The sequence below is a fragment of the Felis catus genome, chromosome D2 (genome assembly GCF_018350175.1).
Source record: "Felis catus isolate Fca126 chromosome D2, F.catus_Fca126_mat1.0, whole genome shotgun sequence".
NCBI classification, from domain to species: domain Eukaryota; kingdom Metazoa; phylum Chordata; class Mammalia; order Carnivora; family Felidae; genus Felis; species Felis catus.
In genome coordinates this window covers 30,611,187-30,636,494 of record NC_058378.1, presented here as the reverse complement: position 1 = coordinate 30,636,494, position 25,308 = coordinate 30,611,187, and the positions used below count along the sequence as shown (strand labels likewise).

At 49.7% G+C, this 25,308-nt stretch overlaps 1 protein-coding gene across 1 annotated transcript; it reads left to right on the top strand.

Moving 5' to 3' along the window:
- The first annotated feature begins 17,019 nt into the window (after window positions 1–17,019).
- NEUROG3 (neurogenin 3) lies at window positions 17,020–18,475 on the top strand. Its single transcript, XM_004001305.2, has one exon. The coding sequence runs from the start codon at window positions 17,020–17,022 to the stop codon at window positions 17,665–17,667; it is 648 nt and encodes a 215-aa protein (XP_004001354.1). The 3' UTR covers window positions 17,668–18,475.
- Window positions 18,476–25,308: the final 6,833 nt, after the last annotated feature.

Below are 25,308 nucleotides of genomic sequence, written 5' to 3'. Positions count from 1 at the left end.
TATTGAGCTGTTCTCAAGTTCACTGATTGTGTCCTCTTCACTATACTATTAAACCTATCCATTGAGTTTTTTATTTTCTGTTATTGTATTTTTTCAGTTCTATAATTTCTAGCTGTTTCCTCTGCTTCTTTTCTGAGGTTTTTCCAACTTGTTTCAAGATCGTTTACAATTGCTTGTTGAATCATGTTTATAGTGATTGCTTTAGAAATCATCAGATAACTCCAGCATCTCATTCGTTTTGGTGTTGTCATCAATTGATTGTCTTTTCTCATTGAAGTTATTGTTTTCCTTGCTCGTGGTGTGGTTTGTAGTTTTCTTTTTTTACTTATTTAATGTCCTGGGACATGCAAAAATGTGACTATAATTACATGCAGGTGACAACTTTTGCCAAGAGTGGCCAAATATTTCCTCTGTTTGAGGATATTGTGCCACACCAGCAGCAGCCAAGAAGGAAAGATAAATGAGTGAAAGTGGACCTGTGACAAGCCACGGAAAGCAAGTCTATAAAGGGCTCCAGCCAATTGTGACATGTAAGAATAGCAGCCCAGCATTGCTATCACTATTAATTCTTCAAAAGAAACTTAAAATTTATATTTTTAAGAGAGATCTCCTATTGTTTAAGTATTAGAAATCCATTCTTTTATTTTTTTTTCCCCAAGAATTTTCTGGCCAAAGAAAAACAAGATTGGATTAGGCTTTTAAGAAGTCCTTTTATCCCTAGATTCTACAAGGGAAAAAGGATAGCAACTAGTAGGTATGCAATCAATCGAACCGGAAGTGTCACTCACTGAGTACACTGACATAGCCAGTTCACTAAAGGTACAATGCAGCTTTCAAGGATGCTGCTATGGACCGATTGTTTTTGCACCCCCACTTCCATCCCCAATTCACGTGTTAATTCCCTCAACCCCAAAGTGAGGGCATTTCCACATCCACCAAAAACATCCTTCAAGTTGAATGTGAAATAAAGATATTCAATAAGTGAAATTTCAGATAATTTGTCTCCGGTGAACCTGGGCTCTAAGAAATGTTAATGGAGGCTCTTCAAGCTAAAGGAAAATGATACTTAATACTCAAATCTACGGGAAGAAATGAAGAACACCAAAAGTTGTAAATAAATAGGCACATATAAAAAGCCATGTTATTTTTTATTCTTGTGATTTCCTTAAAAGAGAATAGACTGTTTAAAACAAAAACAATAATAATGTAAGAAAAGCAAAAATGATTCTAATGCAAGATAGGTTTATAACACATGTCACAAACATAGCACAAAGAATGGAGTGGGCAGGTAACTGACTTCATATTATTGGGAGGAAATAATAAAAATAATAAAAAGGTGTAGAATTAAGAAGCAAAGAGAAGAAATTAAGTGGAATACTAAAAATATGTGACCCAAAAGAAGGCAGAAAAAGAGAAATGGAGTGACAAAAACTTGAAAGAAAAAATGAAAAATACATAGCAAAATGGTAAACTTACACCCAACTATATCATTAATTACACTAGAGGTAAATGTATTACACACTCCAATGAAAAGGCAGAGATTGTCAGAAGAGATTAGATTATTTTTTAAGCCCAACTATATACTGTCTATAAGGCAGACAATTTAAATTTAAAAACACAGTTATATGGAAATTAAATTGATGGAGAAATATACAATGCAAACACTAAACACAGAAAACCCGGTGTAGCTGTACATTAAAACCTCGGTTTGTGAGCATAATTTGTTCTGGAAACATGCTTGTAATCCAAAACACTTGTATATCAAGGCAAATTTCCCCATAAGAAATAATGGAAACTCAGATGATTCATTCCACCACCCAAAAATATCCATATAGAAATGATTACGATACTGTAATATAACAAAACAATAAAGAAAACACAAAATATAAAGAAAAATAAACAAATTAACCTGCGCTTACCTTTGAAAACCTTCCTGGCTGGTGTGAGGGAGACAAGAGAGAGGAAGGTTATTGTGTAGGACCATTTTCACTATCACTAACAGAATCCACTGCATAATGGAATCTTTTCACTTTTGTGCAAGCTAAATGAGGAAACTAGTCAATGACCTAGAATGAAGCAAAGCATTCCTAAGCTTATTCTTGCATGGAAAATCAAAGACTGTCCCTAGGTGCTTTGAAGTGACAAAAAATACACTAATGCCAGTTGGGGGCACCTGCCAACATTCTGAAAAATTGCTGATTTCTGCCAAATGTCACAGCCTGAGATGGAGCATTGGAGCACGGGAGATGATAACCCACAATCCCACAACAAGAAAGAGAGATAGAGAGAGAGAGAGAAGAACCATTGGCTCAGTTGTGATCATGTGACGTCTGGTATCATATTCTACTCGAATTGCAAGACAGCGTTCATTTATCAAGTTAAAATTTATTAGAATTCTTTTTTCATCTTGTGGAACGCTCGCAGAACAAGTTACTCGCAATCCAAGGTTTTAATGTATTAATGTCAGACAATATAGACTTCAGGACAGAGCTTATTACAGGAGATACAGAAGGCCATTTCATAATATAAAAAAGGACAATTACTTAAAAAGAAACAACAATTCCTAAAATGTATGAACTTAATAACAGCATTTCAACAGTTGTGAAGTCAAACTGGCAGAACAAAGAAAGAAATAGCCAAGTCCACAATCATACCTGGATATTTAACACCCTCTCTCATTCATGGACTGAAGAAGTAAGCCAAACAAAAGGTAAGACTATGGAAGATCTGAACAACACTATTACCCAATTTGGCCAAACTGACATTTGTAGACTGTTACATCCAACAATCACAAAATACAAATTAATTTCAAGTCCTGTGGAACATTCAAGAAAGATCATATTTTAGACCATAAAATAAGTTTTAATAGATTTCAAAAAGTTGAAAATTTATGGACTATTTCTCTGGTCATGAAAGAATTAAATTAGAAATCAATAAATAATAAGATACCAGGAGGGAGTTAAATAGATTTAAATAGTTTAGATAATATCTACTAATAAGATATTAGTAAAAACTAAATAGCATACTTCCATGTAACTCATGAGCCAAAAGAAAAAAATTATCATAAAATAATTATCTAGATTCTCACTTTAAAAAGCTAGAAAAAGTAAATGGAAGAAACGGAACCCTGTGCTAATAGAGAAAAAAATAATAATTAAGAGCAGAATTCAATGAAATGGAAAAAGATGAAGAAGAAAATGAATAAAGACAAAAGTCTGTTCTTTGAAAAGATTAATAAAGTTGGTAAATCTCTAGCTGGACTCATCAAGAAGAAAGAGAGAACACAAAATACCAGTATCAGAAATGACATGGGTGGTATCACTGGAGATCCTGCAGACTTTGAAAGAATATTAAGGAGAGGCTCCTGGGGGGCTCAGTCAGTTAAGTGTCTGACTTCGGCTCAGGTCATGATCTCACTGGTTCGTGAGTTCAAGCCCCGTGTCGGGCTCTGCGCTGACAGCTCAGAGCCTGGAGCCTGCTTTGGATTCTGTGTCTCCCTCTCTCTCTGCCTCTCTCTCTCTCTCTCTCTCTCAAAAATAAATAAACATTAAAAGTTAAAAAAAAAAAAAGAACATTAAAGAAATTCTGTGAACAACTGTTAAAGATTAAGTAGTTTCCAGGTGCCTCAGTGGCTCAGTCAGTTAACCATCTGCCTGGGGCTCAGGTCATGATCTCATGGTTCATGAGTTCGAGTCCCCCATTGGGCTCCTTACTGTCATCACAGAGCCTGTTTCAGATCTTCTATCCCCCTCTCTCTCTGTCCCTTCCCCACTTATGCTCTCTCTTTCTCAAAAATAGAAATACATAAAACTAAAGAAAAAAAAAAGATGTAATAGTATCAATCTTAAATCCTCCTTCAGAAAATAGAAGGGGAGGAAGCACTTCTGTTATCATTCAGAGTCCAATCAGGAGACAGAAACTACCCAGTAATTCAAATGGTAACTTGAAGTTTAGGATAAAGAAGTATTGACAGGAGATTGGAAAAAAAGGGAATTGTCTAGTAACAGTCAACAAGAGCCCTGAAGAATATAGTACAAGTAGCAAACAGATGGAGAAACGGCAACCCTCTTGCACTGTTGGTGGGAACGCAAACTGGTGCAGCCGCTCTGGAAAGCAGTGTGGATGTTCCTCAGAAAATTAAAAATAGACCTACCCTATGACCCAGCAGTAGCACTGCTAGGAATTTACCCAAGGGATACAGGAGTACTGATGCATAGGGGCACTTGTACCCCAATGTTTATAGCAGCACTCTCAACAATAGCCAAACTATGGAAAGAGCCTAAATGTCCATCAACTGATGAATGGATAAAGAGATTGTGGTTTATATACACAATGGAGTACTACAGGGTAATGAGAAAGAACGAAATATGGCCCTTTGTAGCAACATGGGTGGAACTGGAGAGTGTGATGCTAAGTGAAATAAGCCATGAGAAAGACAGATACCGTATGTTTTCACTCTTATGTGGATCCTGAGAAACTGAACAGAAACCCATGGGAGAGGGGAAGGGAAAAAAAAAAAAAGAGGTTAGAGTGGGAGAGAGCCAAAGCATAAGAGACTCTTAAAAACTGAGAAAAAACTGAGGATTGATAGGGGGTGGGAGGGAGGGGAGGGTGGGTGATGGGTATTGAGGAGGGCACCTTTTGGGATGAGCACTGGGTGTTGTATGGAAACCAATTTGACAATAAATTTCATATATTGAAAAAAAATTACAGTATATTCACCACAAAAAAAAAGTAGCAAACAGAAGTGATCATAAAGATACCCCTCCTTGGGTGGAGATCCAGACCTCACTGAAGAAGACAGGACATGATTCATTGGATGGTGGAGAGATTACTGAGGTACGTGAGGTGCCATGCTAGCATGACTTGAGAGAAACGTGCCCTCTGAGATGCAGAGGGAAGTCCTCCACAGTGAGGTGGGATGCCATAGAACCTGCCACATGGCTGGGGTGGCCATTCATGGGGCGGTGCCTCACCAGCAGCATTGTATGGCCCACTGGTCCACCTGAGGAGGGACCCAGGAGAGCTGCTGACAGCCACATGCTGCAGGAACAGGAACTGGAGGAGCCACCATGCTGATCTAGCTAAGCACTAGAGAAAGCTCACGATGCAGGAAAAGAAAATCCTCTGCTCCTCCAGTGTCCCTCCAGCACCCTCTACTGTCAAGGCTTAACATGGTGCCCACGGATAAAGGGAAACACGCCGCCATGTCCTTTATCACAGAGCAGGCGAAGAATGGTTTTAGAGTGGAGAAGCAATACATTGATAACAGGCACAGCCTCCCCATTCATTTCATGTGACCAGAAAGACTCTGATAAAACCTGACAAAGACCACGCAAGAAAATTACAGACCAATATCCTTCCCGGACATAGATATAAAAAAGTCCTTAACAAAACATTAGCAAACCAACGACAGCCGTGTATTAAAATGACGACACATCAGAGTACATGGAGCTTATCCCAACAAGGCAAAGTTGGTTTAACGCTTAAAAATTGATCAGTGTAATTCACCACATTAAAGAATACAAGAGGAATATTACACAGCTGCATAAGCATTTAACAAAATTTAACACTCATGATTTAAACTCTAAGTGAACCAAACACAGAAGACGATTACACAGAAGAGGCCATCAACGACATTATGCACGGTGGCGAAACTAGAGCCATGGAAGAGAAGTGAAAAAACTTAACTGGTAAATTTGCTGCTGGAGACGCCACCTTAGATAGACAGGAAAGGTGCGAAATAGACTAATTTCTCTTCCTCCCACCCTTTCATCTCCCGCCAGTGTGTCCTATTGGCTGATCCCAAGCAGAAACAAGTTCTGAGAGCCCCAGAAACAACCCATGGGAATTAGTTCCCTGCAACTCAGAGCAGAGCCAGGGAAAGGCAAAGAGGAGATCTGAGGGGAAACAGGAACAGCATCCAGAGACACTGCTGCCTGTTGGGAAATCTCCCATATCTCTTGGCAGAAGACGGAGGACTTGGCCCATCACAGCCAGGGCAGTTCATGGTGGTCCAGCAACATCTTCTTGCTATCTCAACTCCGGAGGGCCTCTTGCTGCAAGTCTGGACTCTCTTCCTCATCCTATAATCCCTCTTCACACAACAAACTGTTGAGTCTCCAAGCATACCTAAGTCTGATATACTCGGCGACCTAGCCCACCCTCCATCTTGCCTGATGTTGAGATCACCGAATCAGCCACTCTGCCATGTGAGTCTGTCTGAACTCTGGGTGCCTTTGGGCTCATAGGGTCTCCAAACCCAACAGGGTAAGGACAGAAAGCTACATTCCTCAAGTGGGTCATTGAGAGCGATAGAAAATGGGGCTACTCTTGCTTCCTCTCTCTCGATTCCTGGACTCTACCCTACTGAGTACACAGCACCATGTGGAGTGTTGATTTTAGTATGTATACAATGGTCCAGAAGATGGTGTCCCATCCTTGCTGATTTTGCGGTGCCTTCAGCTGGCTCTTCCAAGGCTCTCTTAAGCCAGCAGCTAATGTCCTTGCAGCATCGCTGGAGTGTAAAATATGGAACATCAGGGAGAGCTGAAAAATAAGATCAGTGATGAATTCCATAGGGTTTCCCTGCCCTGCACTCTGAGTTCCCACCAACCACTCCAGGTGGGGAGTAAAATCTAAGTCTCATTTACAGAACCCTCTGCTGTTCGTAGACCACTTTCACCCATATGCTACCTTAGAAATGACACTGCTTTCTTACATCTGTATAATCCAACTCTCCCCATCAACCTACTTCACACATGATGTCCTACTACAGCAGAATTGAGAGATCTTTCCCTTGGCCTTCAGAATAGGACACCTCCTGGTGGTCCCTGTCCCTTTCTGGCCACCGCCCTCCCCGCAATGTCCTTACTCTGGCTTCGGATCAAAAGCACCTGAGGGATTTGTTAAATGTACAGACTCCTAGGCTACCAGAGGGCCTACTCTGGAACAGCGGGCTCAGAAGGGTTCTGTAATTCCTGTAAACATCACTGTACCTGTCTCACCACCAGACTCTGAACTCTTGAGGCAAGGACTGGATTTAATCCCAGTGCTGACTACGGTGCTTGGCCCACTTCAGACGTCAGGAAATACATGCTAAATGGCTGAAAGGCCTTCATTGTGTTTTGTCACAACGTTTACTCAGAATTTTGCTTTCACTCAAAGCCTCCGCACATCTCTATAGAAAAGAAAAGAATTCTCCAGGGAAAAAAAAAACAAACAAACCAGAAGATTGTTATGACTGGCTCCAAATGGCTCAGCAACCTTCAGACCACTAATTCTCAGTATTTAGGGAAGGGCGCCACGAACCCCTTAGATGCCCTAATGAAACTGAATCTTCTCCTCAGAAAGATGTATGCTCACATAGAATGTTGCCTACCACCCTCTGGGGTTCACAATCCAGCCCCTAAACTGGAGTGATGGGGGTGGGGATGGACACTACATTGCAGTCCAAGTAGGAAAAGTTTATATTTTCTAATAAGTAAGCATGACAAGGACCATTGATAATAGATTTTTCCAATTGATAACTGGGCATATGGCCATACAGACTTCAGACTCCATTTCCCAGCCTCCTTTGCAGCTAAATGAAGCCATGTGGCGCTTACACTGGTCAATGTGCTGATGTATGTATACAACTTCCGGGTTGTGTCCCCAAAGGGAAGGATGTGCTTCCCCTTTTCTGCTCCCATTATCCCTAAGGTCTTGACTCCATCACCCGCATCAGAGTTTACAGCATATGGGTCTTATCGGTCCCTTCCACTTGTTCCCCATCCTGCCAACATCCCTCTGGCTGCCCAGATACCCAGGTCTCACATAACCTTCACCTTCCTGGGACCATTAAGCCAATCCCTATCAGAGACCCATCGGGTACAATATCCCTGCTAAATTCTCAAAACGACACAGCTGCTGATCTGAAGGACTTCATCCTCTTCTGAGGGACACACAAGACAAAGGGCCTCCCCATACAAGGCAGAGAAAGATGGGTGCCGAATGAGAGCAACTCCGAGCAAGGGCTCTGGGGCTCCATCATGGACTAATGGAAAGAGACGTGGGTTCTTCTGACTTGGCCGCCCTTGCAACGTGGCCTCGAACAAGGCACATTTCCTTTCTGAGCCTCAGTTCCCAATCATGTGTTAACTTAGTGTTAGGGACGGCATGCCAGGGAAGGTCTTACTCAGCCCTAAACCCCGGTTCTTGGTATTTCTCACAACACCTAGCATAACATGGGTTTGTGCTACTGTGCTATAATTCTTTAGAAGGGGACTGGTGTTAATTTCAATTCACTCGGGTTAAGAATTGGAGCAATGAATTCTACCCATGGTCCTGAAGGGCTTCTGGGGCAGGTGACTCCCCAAGTGTGTTCTATACGACTGAACAGCCATCCTAAACCCTAAAGAGCCTAAATCCCTGCTTTTTCAATTCAAACCACTTCCCCCAGTCTAATCTCTGCGACTATGGGGAACAGCTTGTCACCACCTTCTCATAATGACCCTTCATAAACATTTACGAGACAGAGGTAAGGTGTGCCCAACTGACCCCACACCATCTTGGTATCTGGGCAAACGCATTGACAGGAATTTGATTTGTAGTTTCCTGTGCAGACCTGAACTCTGCGTAAAAGTGCCGTCTTCCACACTTGCATCTACAATGTGGACCCCGCCCATCAAATAAGGTTACCTGGCAGGTTGCCTCCAAGCCCGCTACGGTTTCTGGTGGACAAGAGTAAATGAGCCATATGCACACACCACCAGCTGGCTTCATGGATCAGCCCACATCCCCTTTTTGGGTAGTTGCTCAACAAGACTCCGACTGGATGGGTGTGACAATCAGTTCACAAGTTGTAGGAGCCACGACATAACAGAGAGCGAGGGTGGATGAGGCACAGACTCGGGGTCAGAAGACCTAGATTCTTACTCCCACTCCCCCATACAAGCTGGGGGAGTCACATCAGCTCTCTAAAGCCTCGGTTTCCTCGTAGGTAAATTGGAACGCTGGTCTCTGACCATGCTGCCTCACTGGTTTGATGAGAAATTTTAACGGGTGAGAATGTGCTCAACAAGCACAAACCTGCGTCTTAACTGTTAATGGTACTGTCCTAGCAGTTGCTTACGACAGCAGGATTCAAATCAGGTTGCCTGGAGAGGACAGTACAAGAAGAGTCACGTATTCGAACGTCTAGTTATATCTTATTTTCATGTCCTGGGTGCAAATTTATTTGGAGGTATGTTTTATGATGTAGATGTCATCAATGATTGTATTCATAAATGAGTGAACATCCATTACAAGGTAATGGTGATCACGTTACATGAATTAAAATCGTTTAAGCCCCATGAGGTAGATACTCCATCGTTCTCCCCATTTTATAGGTGAGAAAACAGAGGTGCTTCAGAGAGGTTGCGTCAATAGGCCGAGGTTGCAGAGCTGTTAGGTGCAAAAGTCCAAATTGGAACCCAGGGTGTCTGGGTCTGTGATTGGAAAATCACATTTCCATCTCCACTACTCTTGCTGCCTGGTACAGAAAGGCGTCTATAATGTATAACAAATCCTATTTTGCATATGTTTTATATTGCATATAATATATGAACCATAATGAATGGCTATAATAACATACTATTATATATAATAACATATCATTCTATCTTTGAAGGGTGTGCCTAAAAGAATTTTCGGATAATGCCACAGGAAAAAAAAAATTAGGACCACCTGGCTTTGAGGTCTCAGCAAGGGGGAATATGAAGCTCATTGCCTTCAAAGGAGAGCTAGGGCTGGAGTGAGGCAGGTGGAGTGCCTCGGGCACCAAATTTAAGAAGGTACTCACCCTCAGTACTCCATAAATCTGGCCCTGCCTCGATAGCATTAGTGGGGAGCTAGGAGAAGCTTGTGGAAGCGATAGGAAGAGAAAACTGAGAGAGAAGGGGCCATCTCCATTGTTTATTGCTTCCAAATCCTTCAGCTTCTGGACCCCCAAAACTCTGACAGACCTGCCCACCTCCAAAGGGTTCCTGGAGCGTGGGCAGTGGGTAGGGCGCCAGGAAGGTGACAGAAGGTGCCAGCACCGGGGTGGACACAAGGGAAGAGGGGCTCCAGAACTCAGCTCTGTGACCTTGAGTCCCAGAATGCTCAGGAGTAAATTGGGAACAGTAAATCAGGAACCGCCGCCCCTGCCAGTGATATGAGAGGGTGATCTGCCTCCTCAAAGTTCTACGTGGATATTAAAGTACTGGGACGGCTGAGTGGCTCAGTCGGTTAAGCATCCGACTTGGTCTCAGGACATGATCGTGGGTTCGAGCCCCTCGTTGGGCTCTGTGCTGACGGCTCAGAGCCTGGAGCCTGCTTCGGATTCTGCGTCTCCCTCTCTCTCTCTCTGCACCTCCCCCATTTGCACTCTGTCTCTCTCTCTCAAATAAATAACAAAAAAAACATTTTAAAAAAAGTTACTAAGTACTGTGTGGGAAAGTACACTGCATGACCTTCTGTTGCTTCTGCACTCACTTAGTCTAGAATTAATTCTTGACCCTCCTCGCCTTCCACCCCTGTCCCCTTCCTGCCTTCCCAAACTGACAAGTGGAGGCGGGGTGAGTATTGTATCCAGGGTGACCTAAAAAAAGGTGAGGAGGATAGATTTCTCCTGCTCTCACCCCCCAACTCACAGCAATCCCGACACCCTTTGGTTCTTCCCGCTGTTGCCTCGGCACAATCCCCGTGGCACCGGGAATGGGTGGGAAGGGGGCATCAGGGCTAGGGAACAGAGGCACCCCCCCCCCCCCGGCAGAGGGCTCCCCTGACTTGTAGGGAGAAAGACTTCTCCCAAAGGAGGATGTCCTCTGCCCTGGGCCAGTGCATCTCAGAAATGTCAGGATCACGTTCTGTCAAAACCAAAAACCACAGGGAAAGTCAAAACAACTTGTGCAAGGACGGCAGAAGGAGCACAGCTCACCCAAAGTCACGCCGAGGGTAGGAGGAACATGGTTTTCTCCAAAATCAGGCCTGGAAAGAGGAAGAGGCTTCAGAGCCACACACCCACCCCCCAGCTTCCCAGTTCCACCCCAGCACTGGAAGAAATGAAGGGCTGGAAGCCTGGTAGCATGCTGCCACTGAGGGTCACCGTGGCCCAATCGTTGCCTGTGCTCCAGGAGTCGAAAGACAGAGGGGACAGAGGACAGCTTCCTACACCCCCCAGTGCCTGTCTTTCCCCCAGAAACTGTCTTTCTTGGCCAGAAACTGTCTGTCTTTCTTGGCCAGAAACTCAGATCTGGCAAACTGAGTGTGGGTATTGGAGGAGGGGACTGCCCTCCCTCTCTCCCTCTCTCTGTCTCTCTCTTTCTCTCTCTCTCTCTCTGGGTTTCCTCCTCTCTCCCCTAAAACCTGTTGATATCCAAGGTTTCCAAGTTTTGCAAATTTGAAATTTTGAAAGTGTATTTCCTTTACAGCTTTTTCCCTTAATAGATGGGAAGGGGGGCCAGGTGAAATAATTTTCTCAGGGCAGCACAAGGACAGTGGCAGAGCCAGCCCCCCACCCCCACCCCCAGTGCCCTTCTCATCACCGTTGTGTTAGGAAAGCCCAGACAAGGAGGTAAGTGGGCAGAGGAGCGTCAAAAAAGAGGGGTCCGGGCCTGCCCCTAGCGGGCCTCAGGTGGATGTCCACTCCTGGGAATCCTGGGAAGACTGGGGCAACTTCACCACTCAGGAACTGAGAAGTCCAGAGGTCAAGCAAGGACCAGAGAGGTCAGCCAGTGACCCGCACCTCCAGAGCTACTGGCCCTCAATGCTCCTGCCAGGGGCCCCTTAGCCGCCGCCTCACCGTCGGCGCTCTGCGTCCACAGCCGTGCGCTCTCCTGGCTCTAGCGCTGCGCCCAGAGGTGCCGTGCGCCCTCGCGCCAAAGGGCAAGCGCTAAGCGAGAGGCGCCTGGAGGTGGCCTCCCCGCCCGCGGCAGTTTCCGTTTATTCTGGGCTGGGGAGAGAAAATCACACAGTCCTGTTTGTTTCCCCAGCCCTGGCGGGCGCGGAGCCGGGCATATGGACATCTTGCGCTCCGCATCTGTGTCATCGGTCGCGTTTTCTGTGGATGCCTGCGTGTGTGTGCGTGCGTGTGTGTGTGTGTGTGTGTTTGAGACCAGGCGCTGGGAACAAACGTGCATCTGTTAAATTTGACAATAACGTCCTACAACGAAGCTGCCAAGATTGGGACGGCAGGTGGGGGCGGAAAGCAGAGAGGGTGGGGGAGAGATGGAGTCTCAAAAGGCGACGCCAAGGCGCCTGGCCCAGGTATTATGTCGGGAGAAGGTGAGGACAGCAGCTGCTCTTTCTCGCGGGGTGTGTATGGGAGCGAGGGTGCGTGTGGCCCTGTGAAGAGTACACACCAATCTGCTCAACATATGTCGCCACAAATCACAGTATCTCTCCCTCCTCCCACCCCCCACTCGCTGCTGACCGAGGGCAGAACCGAGAGGCGCTGAGAAGAGGCGCCTCTTCAACAGGTGTCTTGGTGCGCAATGCACCTTTTCACGCATTCACTGTCTCGGCTGGCGGCTGGGATAATGTGGACACTTTGTTTCCAGGCGCTGCGCGCCAGCTACGGACATCCGGGGGGAGGTGGCCCTGGACAGGGAGGGGGATCTGGAAATAAAGACCCCGGGCGCTCCTGAGGTCCCGGGCCCTCTCTTCCCTTTGTTCGAGGACTCCCTGGGCTGGAGTTCCCTCCTACGCCCTGGGGGGTGGCATATGGCGCCCTCTCACCTACCCAAGAAAAAGAACCAGCCACCCACTCGAGAGCGCACGAGGTCTCTGCGCCTGGGGAGGGGGAGTCTCTGAGGGAATGGTTTCTCTCCCAAAGCGAATGAGGAGCCCGCCTTATCTCTCCCCACCCCACCTCCGCCATCCCCTCAGCTGGCGCAGCAGCCGTTGAGTGGGGAGCCGTGCGCCGGGCAGCACCGGCCTGCGGAAGCGCCCCAGCTCCCGGCAGATGAAATATGGGGCTGGTGAGCCCCTGGAGACCATATGCTTTCAATAAAAGAAGACAAATAGGACCGAGATAGGCCTTGCAGTCAACCTGTTATAAATGGGTGGCAATTGGGCCAATGTACACGGAGGCAGGGCCCCCGGGGGGAGGCCTGCTCCTTGCCAAATCCATGTGTCAGTTTCTGGGACAGGTGTGCCCAGGGGCCAGGGGCCACGTCTCCCCCCTTCTGGGTTTATCACGGCAAAGGTAATATTGTGCTAACTATGAGTAAACAGTCATTGTGAAAACGAGGGAGAGTTTATCAGAGGCAAACTAGTTGGGGGGTGGCTTAACAATAAAGTTGTCCGCCTTGGGAGCAGGTGACGGCTGGCTGCGGGACTCCCGCGGTAGATGTTTTCCAAAGCACTCCACTTTACAATCTCTTGTAATTATTTATTAAACGAAATCTATTTATTATTATTTTAGCAAACACTGGAGACAGGTGGGGCTTTCTTTTCATCGTCTCCTTTTGTTTGAAGGGCTGTTTGAAGTGGCCAGTCTCGGCCCAGGCAGCTCGCTCGCCAGATTTTTGTCTTCCCCTCTTTCAGGGCCGAGGCGAAGGCGAGAGAAAGAAGCCCCCTCCTCCGGCAAGCCATTAGCTATTCAGCTTCCTACGGCCCCCCTCCCTCCCGCTTGTTTCTCAAAGAGCCCCCAGGCACTGCTAAGATCCCCCCGCCGACAGGAAGGCGGCCGGGCGGACCGCTGCCTTCCTTCTTTTCCAATCTGCCCGCGGTCTCCGGGCGTCAGGCTGTCGCCCGTCTCCTGGGCCCCCTCAGCCTCCAGACGTGCGTAGGCCTCAGAGAGCAGAGGCGCGCGCGTCTCGGAGGCCTTAGAGGCGGTGGCTGGCCGGGGGCTTCAGCAACAGGCTCTGCTCCCCGCTGGAAGAGCCGTTTCACAAAAACCGCCGGCGCGCGCCGAGTTACCACTGCTTTGCGCCTCCGCCACCAAAAGCACAGGGATTAACTTTGGAGAGAGGTCTGTGCGTCCCCTACAGCGGAAAGGGAGGACGTGGACCCTGGATCTCCAATCCCCCAGGACTCTTTGACCTCGGACCCCGCCCTCCTGGCCAGAAGAAGGGCTGCGGAGAGTTGTGGGCGCTCCTCAAGGCGACCGCTACTCCTGGCCGCTGCGCGCTCCTCGCCCGATGTTTTGCGCAAAGCCGTGGTGGTGGCGGCCTGGAATCCCCGAAGAGCCCTGGGCCAGAGCTGCTCTGGGGGATCTGGATAAGAATCCCACGTGGGTCCCAGAATTCTCTCCCGGTTAAGAAGGTTCCCAAGAATGCCCAGAATCTTGCCTGGTGCAGGAAACTCGCCCTGCGGCTCTTACCAGTATCTATCAGCCGCTTGAGGCAAAACTGAGCCAAGCGAGTCCCTCCTTTGCCCTTTATCTGAGAGCCACTGCCGGGTGAGAGTCCTGGTTTGGAGCTGCTCTTCAGGCCTCCCGGGACCCACAGGGATGTTTGGATCCCTTATCGCCAGGGCAGGCTCCCCCGAGTGGGGCTGGGTCCCAGAGCCCTAGGGAAGCATGCTTTGGATTTCCTGTCTGTTCATAATTTGCAGGATGATAGAAACCAAGCAAGGTTCGGGTATAGGGCAGGAAAGTAGCCAGATGAAGCCTCGGTCCGTTTCCACTCTGACCCTGTCTCCCGCACGGATACAGGACTTCTCCTACCTTCTACACTTTGGGGTGTCTGGTTTTGCCTTGAGGAAAAAAAAATATTTTCCCCCAATCAGGGAGAGGCAGCAGGTGCGAGGGGAGAACCTAGAAGTCCGAGTCTTAGGACCTGAGTTCTACGTGGTTCTGACAGAACTTGCTGTGTGACCTTAGGTGAATCACTTCCCCTTCTGGGCCTTGACGTCTCCATCTGTAAAACGGGCCTCTGGTTCTCATTCTTATGACTAGGAAACACATTTGGAGCAATCCTGACGTGAGGGAGGAGCAGCAGCAAAATGCAATCCAGGAGTCTCTTCCCTTTGCTCCTCGGGAGCAAAAGCAGAAAGGGAAGGAACCTCTGCTAACGGCGCACCGGCTGAGATCGGAAGGACAGCGCCCCCACCCCCGTCCAGTCCTAGAGCCCTCTCTCCCTGGCGCCCAAGCATATCCATCCTCTTCTGCCTTGGGAGGTAACTGCGCCCCCGAAGCAGCCTGGGCGGGTGTGGAGAGACGGTCACTGGGGCAGATACGCAGACCTACCTCCTCCCTTCACCCCATCCCCCCGGTTTCCCAGCCGGGTCCAGCCCCCCTCCTCCAGCTTCCGGGAGGCACTGGACCTGCTAGGAAGCACAGCTTTCTCAGCCTGCGGAGACGTAACCGGGGCCCCAGTCTTCCCACCCTCGGCTTCCCCCCCCCCCCCGCCTCTGCCCCCACCGGACACGTCGCGGTCAAGAGAGAGGAGCGGAAGCCGCGACCCCTCACCCAGAGTGACCGGAAGCAGAAGACCACGGGGTGTCCGAGGCGGGGACAAAAGGGAAGGGCAGGGAAGAAAAGAGGGATGATGTGTTCGGGCTGACTTTGGAAAGATTTCCAGCCGGCGCTAACAGGGGCCCGCGGAGTCCCTGAGCGGTGCTCAGGGCAGGACGCCCCCGCCTCACACCCGGCTGGATAGTGCTGGCAGCCCCTGGCTGTGATTGGACAGGGGGACGAAGGGAAGAAAGAAGTCGTCTGTGTCTCGAAGCGCCAGCGCACCACGGGCATTTAAAAGACAAAGCCTTGCTGCAAACTCCCGGCCCTCTCCGGACCCCTTCTCACCTGAGCTCTTCCCCAGAGCCCCTGGCCCGAATGCTAGGGGACTGTCCGCGATTGGTAGTGGTCGAATGTCCCCTGGAGGTCCCACCATAACCACCCTCCGCCTCTGGGACAAGATGGAAACGTCTTAGGTTCCTGATGGGGGATGGATGGGGAGGAGAGGTTCTAAGCGCCTCCCTCTGAGGAGTGTGGAGCCTCGTCTCAGAGCACTGTGGTGGGAGGTAGGGGGGCTCCTCACCTCCAGGGAAGGTCTCTACGTGGCAGGGACCTAGGCAGGATCTGTCTCTGTGGTCGCCCCGCCCCTCCTTCCAGAATGGAGAGGGTCCCTGAAACATCGCTCCATGTGTGTTTCCTAGCCTGACCCGGAGCGCAGAAGAGCAAGGTGGCTTCGGGAGTTCGTGGACGCTCCTCCAAGCTGGTAGTCAGGGCACCTTGCACCTGGTCCCATGTCTCGCCGCGTGATTTGGGGCAAGCCACCTCCTTCTCTGAGCCTAAATGTCCCCGTGGGCTTCCCAAAGCCCTCTTCGAGGTACCAAAGGAGGGGCTGGACAGATGCCAAGGAAAAACTGAATACGAGCAAAGCGGTCTGGGGCGGCCAGACGCGAGCCAGACGAGGCTCCTCTCCCCGGGCGAGGCTCTTTGAGGAACCGAGAGTTGCTGGGACCGAGCCCGCGGGGAGAAAGCAAACAGAGCGGCGCTCCCCTCCCCCGACCCGGGCCCTTTGTCCGGAATCCAGCTGTGCCCCGCGGGGGAGGAGCGGGCTCGCGTGGCGCGGCCCCCTGGCCCCGGCGCTGATTGGCCGGCGGCTCGGGCAGCAACGGGGCAGGCACGCTCCTGGCCCGGGCCGAGCAGATAAAGCGTGCCAAGGGGCACACGACTTGAGGCTCAGAAAAAAATCCGAATGGTCTCGCAGCCGCGCCAAAGACAGCAACAGTGGCCCGGGACCCCCTTGGCTCTTCGCTTCTCTTGGGCTGGGGAAACTTCCAGGCTGCGGCTCCTGCATCCTGGCTGGACTTAACAGACGAAAAGGCCAGCGAAGCTCCCCATTGCCCTCGTTGCTCGCCGCTTCTACCCTTTTGCGCGCGGGAACAAGGTAACACCTGGAGGTCACAGAGCGACGGGTGGAGGGGGGAAAGGGGTCCTGTGATCCGGCGGGAGCGGAGGGGTGGCTCTTTCTCGTCATTCCCCCCCCCCCCCTCACTTGACCCGGGGGCCGGGAATTGCGCGCGGGTGGCCCACCCACGCTCACCCGGACCTCTCACCCCAGCCTCAGGATGGCGCCTCATCCCTCGGGTGTGCCAGCTGTCCAAGCGACCCACGAGACAGAACAGCCCTTCCAGGGCGCCTCGGACGCCGAAGTGACCTGCGTTGCGTCCGCTCCGCCCAGCCCGGCTCGCGTGCAGGGGGGCTGCGCGGAGGAGGAAGGGGGCGGCTGCCGAGGCGCCTCGAGGAAGCTCCGGCCGAGGCGCGGGGGGCGCAGCCGGCCCAAGAGCGAGTTGGCTCTGAGCAAGCAGCGGCGGAGCCGGCGCAAGAAGGCCAACGACCGCGAGCGCAATCGGATGCACAACCTCAACTCCGCGCTGGACGCGCTTCGCGGCGTCCTGCCCACCTTTCCCGACGATGCCAAGCTCACCAAGATCGAGACGCTACGCTTCGCGCACAACTACATCTGGGCGCTGACGCAGGCGCTGCGCATAGCAGACCACAACCTCTACGGGCTGGAGCCGCCCGCGCCGCCCTGCGAAGAGCTGGGCAGCCAGGACGGCGGCTCCCCGGGAGAATGGGGCTCCCTCTACTCTCCGGTCTCCCAGGCGGGCAGCCTGAGCCCCGCCGCCTCGCTGGAGGAGCGTCCGGGGCTGCAGATGCCTGCCTCCCCTACCGGTCTGCGCCCCGGCGCCCTAGCTTTCTCAGACTTTCTATGAAGGGGCCCGCGGGTCTCTGGGCGGTGCGTGCTCGGGAGAGAGGGAGGGGGCGGTTACGGGGGCCCTCATGCGAACTTGCCCTTCCGGTCTCTGGCTCGCTGACACCCGATGAGCCCAGGCGCCTACGAGGGTGACAGGCTGGATTCAATCCCCCGTCCTCTGCGTCGCGCTAACTTCAGACCACCGCACTCAGGTTGCTGCGCAAGCAGGTGGGCGTTGCAGGCTTCGAGCGTTCCCCTCCCTGCGACCACCCCAAGTCTCCCGCAAAGACGACGACAATGGTAGCACTGCGCAGCCGGAGACACTGTCTCCAGCCATCCTACCCTCCCTCAAGTGTGCCAGTCTGTCTCTTACCAACCTTCCAACCAAGGTGACTTAATCCAGTATTTGATCTCCTCCGGTTTGCTCTCCTCGCCCAGCGTCTCTTCTGGAAAGACGCCGCTGACCCTCTCCGTATTAAGCCCTGGTTTCTGGCCGGTCCGCTGCCTTAATCCACGAAGGCGATCCTCCGCCTTCTCTCGGTGCACTTTTCAGAGCCATTGGCCTCCCGGGGGAGGGAGACCAGGCTGTGAACTGCGGCAGAGACCGCCTGGCTCAGGAATGTCTCTCCCGCTTCCCTGCGACTGAAGCTCCCCTGTCTTAAAAAAAAGAAAGGAAGGAAGGAAGGAAGGAAGGAAGGAAGGAAGGAAGGAAGAAAGAAAGAAAGAAAGAAAAAAGAAAAGAAAAGAAAAAGAAGAAGAGAGAAGAAAAAATCAGTTTGTAAATTATATGATACCTTTTGAAATGAATTTTGGTATGGTAAATTATATACCCCCCTCCCCTCCTTTACACGTTTGTATTTATTGATAAGATTTCACAGCAGGGGGGGAAGTCTATATTTTGTACATGAGATTATTTAGAGACTGGTGAATGAGATTTGAGCCAATAAAAAAAAAAAGTACCCTCAAAAAGCCTCAGCTAAGTAACTGGATTGTGCAGAAGGGAGGACCACAGCCTCTGGGGTGCGGCTGGGGTGGGGGGGAGGCTCACTCCAAGGAAAGGGATGATACTTTCTGGGGATCTGGGCCTCTCCTCTAGTTTGGGCTGAAAGATTGTGACACTGTGCTCAAAGGCAGAGAAGACTGAGTCCTGAGGGCAAGTCAGGTAAACCCACTTGGAAAGTAAGAGCTGGAAAGCTCTTAAGAAATCATTGGTCCAGTTCCCTATTTTATTTATGGGGCAGTGACTTGTCTTATTCTAGACAGTGGTTTAGATCAAAGACTCCAACTAGGGCCTCTTGCTGACCCTTTCCCCAACACCGCTAACCTGGATTTAGAGCGACTGCTGCATTTGGTGAGGACAAGTAATAGCCTGGCCACAAGGTCAGAGCCCTTGGAGACACGGAACCCGGACTGGGCATCCCAGGAATGTTCCCAAAGTGCTTAGAGATCTCGCACATCTCTGAGCTCATTTCACAGAGCCGGCTCAGGGGCGGCGGCGTCGCGGCTCAGAACTGAGCAGCGAGGAGCAGAGAGGGTGGAGGTTCCTGCTGAAATCTCTGACACCCTGGACACCCAGCAGTCTTGATTGAAAACTTACCAAGAAACTGTTCAAGGTCTCCAGCCATGCATTCTCTGTTACTCCCAAGGTAGAGTTGGGCTGGTGAGCAGCGGGACCGAAGATTATCCGGGGGGCACTATTGGAGCACCTCTACGTGCCTTGTGGGACCCCCAGGCCTCCGGAAGCAGGTTGAGCTGTAAGAATCCGGGGAGTCTGCCTGCTGCTCAGGAATGGGAAAATGGAGGGCGGGCACCCTACCCTGTGAATTGAACCCCAGAGGCCTCCTTGGATTGGCCAGGGGAAGAAGCCGGCCAACCCCAGAGAGGCGAGGCACCCGTTAGGGGCTGACAGCCAGAAGGCAGGTAGGTAGCTTTGCCGTTAGAGTGCAAAAGTGGCAGCTTCATCGGAGTCAACGCCTCTTTTGTTTCTCTTTTGCCATCCCCACTTCCAGATGAATTTTTCCTCTAATCCCAGTAAAGGTAGCTTTGAGGAGATAGGTCTCAGTTACCAGGGACCGGAATTGGGGGCGGGAAGAAGGGCCCCAAACAAAAGAATGAATGAAGGTGTTGTTTCATTTCACGGCTTTAATCTGGGAGAAGATTAATGGGTTATTGGTGACTTTTGCAGCAGCCAACTTTCCACCTGGGGCACCACCCAGGGACAGGTGTCTGCAGCTCCTAGTTGCAGGGACCAACCCAGTGCCTGCTACTTGCTGGGCACTTTGGGGGAAGAGCGTGGACAGACAAAAAGCAGGAAGGTCCATCTCTGTCTTTGCAGGAAAGCAGCAAGTATACAGACAATATTATTCAAGGCCAAAAATATTGGGTGCTGGGTAAAGTACAAGGCACAGGATGGAGGTAGGATAGCTGGTGCCTGGGGCTGGATTGGGAGACTTTCGAGAGAGGTGGTGTTTGGGCCCAGGACTACAGATTTAGAGAAGTCCTGAAGCAGGAAGATCATTCTTCTTGTGAAAGGCTCTGGAAACTAGTGTTCAAATAGGCGGGGGACTCCCTCAGGTGCAAACGACTCCCTGAGACAGCAAAAGTGTTGACTCCATGTTCTAGGTGGATGGACGCACTGCCCAATCCCCCTCCTGCTTTTGAGGGTGCTCATTAAGGAGCCATTAGTCACTAAATGCACACAGACTGGTCCTCCGCCCCATGAATTACAAAGAAAAAAAAAAAAAGGATGGTTTAACCAACTTGACTGCTGGGTGGCCACCTTGGGTCCGGGTGGGGGTGGGGTGGGGGATTTGGCCCCAGAGCTGTCTGTCAACTCTACATTCCAAGTCAGGAGGAAGCAAAGAAAGGTTTAGGGTTTGCCAGCATCACTGCAAAGTTTAGGGCTCCCTTGGCCGGGGTGAGCTCCATCACCCTGTATGGAGTTGCTCTGAGGTAAGAAACCTCGTCCACACCTCTTTCCAAGGAGCCACTCATCCAGAAGAGCTTGGAAACATCTCTGTGAGTGGCAGATACAACTAACTAGCCCAGCCTCACCATCACCACACCTCCCACCCACCACGGGCATATTGCTTTCAGAGGCTTTGAAAATCACTCAGGCTGCTCTCAGTCTCGGCTGGAAGGCCGCGCCGGCGGACTAAGCCTCAGCTCCTACCGCAGCAGGGCCTCCCGCAGTCTGAAGTCGTCGCCTGTGCCCCAGCTCTCTGAAATCCGGACAGGGTCCCAAGCGGGGCCAGGAAAGACCCTCGGGTCGAAAGACTCTTCCCCCTCTTCTGCCTTTGTCTGAGCCCAAGCTTGACTTCCAGAAAAACAGCACATGGATCTTGCGCCACCACCCCACCCCCATCGGCTCACACTAGCAGGTAGATTTATGGTGCCCTGCCCCCATCCCACTCCATTCCCAAGCCGGCCTTGGTCGAAAGACAAAGCGTCCCGGGGCCATTGGAATGCTAATGTCTGGGAGCCTGGCTGCTGGGCTGGCACAAAGGCTGGCGGGGCGGGGGCGCACTCTGCCCCTCCTCTCCCCCAAGGGCCACTCTACCTGGCTGTGTGACCTTGGACAAGTCCCTGAACCTCAGCTAATTCACTGGAGAATATGGAGGAAGTCCTTAAGACCCTTTCACTAGATTTCTGGGTGCCTACGAGAAGGCCATGCTTGCCGTGGACCCAGTTATAGCCCCCCCCCCCCAACCAGAAGCAGTGGAGAAGACCCTCAGGCCTTAGTAGTGGGGACAGTGTCGGGAGGGTATAAGGGGATTTGGATGAGAATGTGGCACAGAGTAAGTGCTGAGTATATTATAACTACAATTTTACATATATGTAATTGATACTCTCTGTTGAGTTTATTTCTCCCTCCTCCTCCTTTTTAAATATCTGCAGGCTGTGCTCAAGAAAAGGAAGGGGGCATTCACTAACCATCCCTGTCTGCTCTGCCTCCAAGGGGCCAAGATTACAGACAGTGGGACACTTGAGACTGGACACTTTTTTAAAAAAAGTTTATTTATTTTGAGAGAGAGAAAAAGCATGAGCAGGGGAGGGGCAGAGAGAGGACCCCAAGTAAGATCCACACTGTCAGCGCATAGCCCAGTGGGGGGCTCGATCCCACAAACTGGGAGATCGTGACCTGAGTCGAAATCAAGAATTGGACACGTAAACCAGCCGAGCCTCCAGGTACTCTGAGGCTGGCACTTCTTGTCTTCGGTCCCTTCCTACAGCAGCCAACAAGGGCAATGATGTTCACACTCATGGAAACTGAGACCCAAAGTCTTGGAAGTAGGTGACTTACACAAGGGCCTCTGTCACTTGGTGAATTACTGGAGCAAACAAGCTAGGATTGTGACCTGGTGCTGGACTCACAGGTTAGATAGAGCTCTTTGCTCTGTGCTGGGACAGTTTGTAGTTGTTCCCGCTTTGGCTGTAGCTGGGTCTTCTGTGTCTCGCGAGGCCAAACACTGCCTAGCGCCATTGCCTTTGGCCGCCCCACCCCCTCCTCTGAAGAGGTCCCAGGCTGCTCTCTGCCCGCTCTGCTTCAGAGATCTTGAGGGCCAAGGCTGAAGCTGAGGGCGGCTGCCTGGGCTCAGACGACCTGAAAGCGCCGGCGCGCCCCTGACCATGGTGCTGAAAGTACCGTGTTGGTTCAGAGCGAGAGACGTTCCTGGGAATTTAGTGTTCTCAACACGGAAAACCAACATCCATCTGCTCTGCCCACGTTTCTAGAGCGTAGTCCCTAGGAAGACCCCCTGTGGATGTGTAGATCCAGAAGAATGTCAGGTTTCCCTGGTGTAGTGGGGAAAGCATGGACTCTGTTGCTATTTACTGACCGTGTGACCTCAGAAAGGCCATATTTTGTCTAGGCCAAAAGACTATCCTTTGTAAATGATGGAGCTAGAATTGAGTGACCACGTTAGGAACTTCGGACAGCATCTGAGAAGTCTGAAGAGGAGCAACATTGGAAGTTTAGGCTGCAGCACCCCTAACTGGGGAAACTGGTTTGGAACTTGGCCATAAATACGAGTCTTGTTTTCTTTGGGTTACAAAGAACTTTTAGTTATTGCAAGAACAAATGCTTAAGGAAACCCTCAAAATGCATACACAGGATGGCAGAATGGTTGAGAACAGTTACTTCAGAACTACACAGACATTGGTTTGCAGCCTGGCACTTCCATTAGCTAGTGGTTTTCAGTAACTGTGAAGTTGGGACAATAAATAGTAGTACCTAATTGGACTGATTAATGTGCTTGCTTTTAGTACAGTCTAGGCTGCTTTAAATGGCAAGTATTAGTATTATCGGTAGCATCTTCAACTGTCTCAAAACCTTCTTATTCTCCCAGGACTTTTTATGAGGAGGTGCTTTTGTAGGAGGTTGAATTTCCTCTCCACCCCTGTACAGTGCAAATTGGTACAAAGGCCAGAGGCCACTTACCCCTTCCTGGTGACCCTCCTCAGCTTTCTGAGTTCCTTTCTGAGTTCCAGGATTATATATCTGAATGTCCCTTGGGCACCCCAAATGAGACATGTCCAAAATAGAATTCCTCTCCCCTAACTCCAAACGAACGCTGCCTTCTGTTACTGATCTCATTAAGTATCACCACCTAGGCATCCACACTGGAAATCTAGGTTTCATCTTGACTTTTTTCTTTCACCCTGCTGATTTGTCCTTCTCACTATTTCTTGAATCTGGCCTTGCCTTTACTTCCTTATGACCACTGCTTTGTTTAGGCTTTCATCCTTCCCATGGAGAGACTGCCTAACTGATCTCCATATCTCTATTTTTAAAAGTTTATTTATTTATTTTGAGAGACAGTGTGCGTGCATGTGCACAAACAGGAGGAGGGGCAGAGAGGAGGGAGAAAACCCCAAGGGCAGAGCCTAATAGGAGGCCCCAGTGGGGCTCAACTTGGGGCTCGATCCCATGAACCATGAGATCATGACCCGAGCTGAAATCGAGAGTCAAATGCTCAATTGACTGAGTCGCCCAGGCACCCCTCATCTCCCTATCTCTAATCTCAACACTTGTCACTCTATCATCCATGCTACGGCCAGAGTAACATGCAAATACAACATTGTCACTCTCCTATTTAAAATCTTCAAGTGGTTTTCAATCATCCCTGGGATAAAACTCATTTCCAATAAGGAATGATGGTATAATGTGAGTTGTAAAGTGATATGAATCTGTGTTAGTTCTCAGCTGGTTTACTAACTATCAGTATGACCATGAACATATTCCTTAACATTTCTCTCAATTTCTTCATCTGTAAAGTGAAGACAACATTGCTTTATAGGGTTTAAGTTAAAGTCAGTCACCAGTAGTTCAAACTGAGGCGAGTACTCCAGGTGGGTAGAAGCTCTGCTCCATAACATCATTTGGGGACCTACGTTCCTTCCATCTTCTTCCTCCACCGGTTCCTAAGTCTTTTCCATCCACATGGTTGAGGCTGCATTGTCATGGAAGGGGAAATATGGCATGGAGAAACCTCGCCCACAGTCTTAAAGCTGAGACTCAGAAGTAGCACATTGCACTTCTACTCATATTCCACAGGGAGAAGATGGTCATATCATTGCACCCAACTGAAAGAGTAGTTGTATGCCTAGGAAGAAGTGAAGAATGGATTCTGGTGGTTAATTAGCATTCTGCACCACAGGGTTGTTGTCAGGATTCATTTGGATTATATATGCTATTATTATTTGTTTGTAATCATCAAAAATCGCTTACGCTTATGGCCAGGGTACTGCTCCACCAGCCTCTTTTTCACAATGTTTTATCTGCCTTGACATTTACCATCTAGAGATACTGCCCTACTTGAAGGTTTCCCTTTCACATACTCAGATATCCCTTCCATGCCTCTCCCACCCCACACTGCTCTCGCTGCCCAAACTCTCCAGCCCCCGCCAAATCTCCAACACAGACATCACCTTCTCCAAGAAATTTTCTCTGGACTATTCCTCTGTCTTTGGTCCTGCTCCCATAATACCCTGTGCATATGAATATCCTTGTAATTACCTGTTTGTTCATCTATGCCTTCCACTGGTTTGTGGGATCTTCACAAGGGCAGGAACTGTCCTTCATGGCTCCGATAAGTGCCCACTCTCAACCATATGCCGCATGTTTTTAGAATGAATTCATGAGTTAGAACTCATTAATGAGTAAGTGAATTGACTATTGAATGAAAGGCATTTCAATTATTTGTTTAGAAATTCCTACCCTTCCCCAGACTAGCTATCACATAAGGCCAATGAATATTTGAGTAAATAAATAGATTATATGGAGACCCATTATTCTTCCTGTGTCATACTCTCCTCAGCACCAAAATAACCTGTCCTTCATTGCTTCTGGGTCTATTTTAGAAGATGCCCCATCGGATTAGGTGAGACTGGGTTATCACAATGGTGTGATTATTTCTGAGCTCACTAGTAACAATGCCATTGGTCAGGTGTGGGAGATCCCTCCTGAGAGAGTCCATTAGAGCATAGGGCTTGATATCTATCGCAACCTCAGTACTTCCTAATTCTATCGCCTTGAGCAAGTTTCTTAGCTTCTCCAATCCTCAGTTTCTCCATCTGTAAAAATGGAGAAAAGCACACCTATCACAGACGGCTTTATGAGGATTCAAATGAGATGACAATGTGTCCATACCCTTCATGT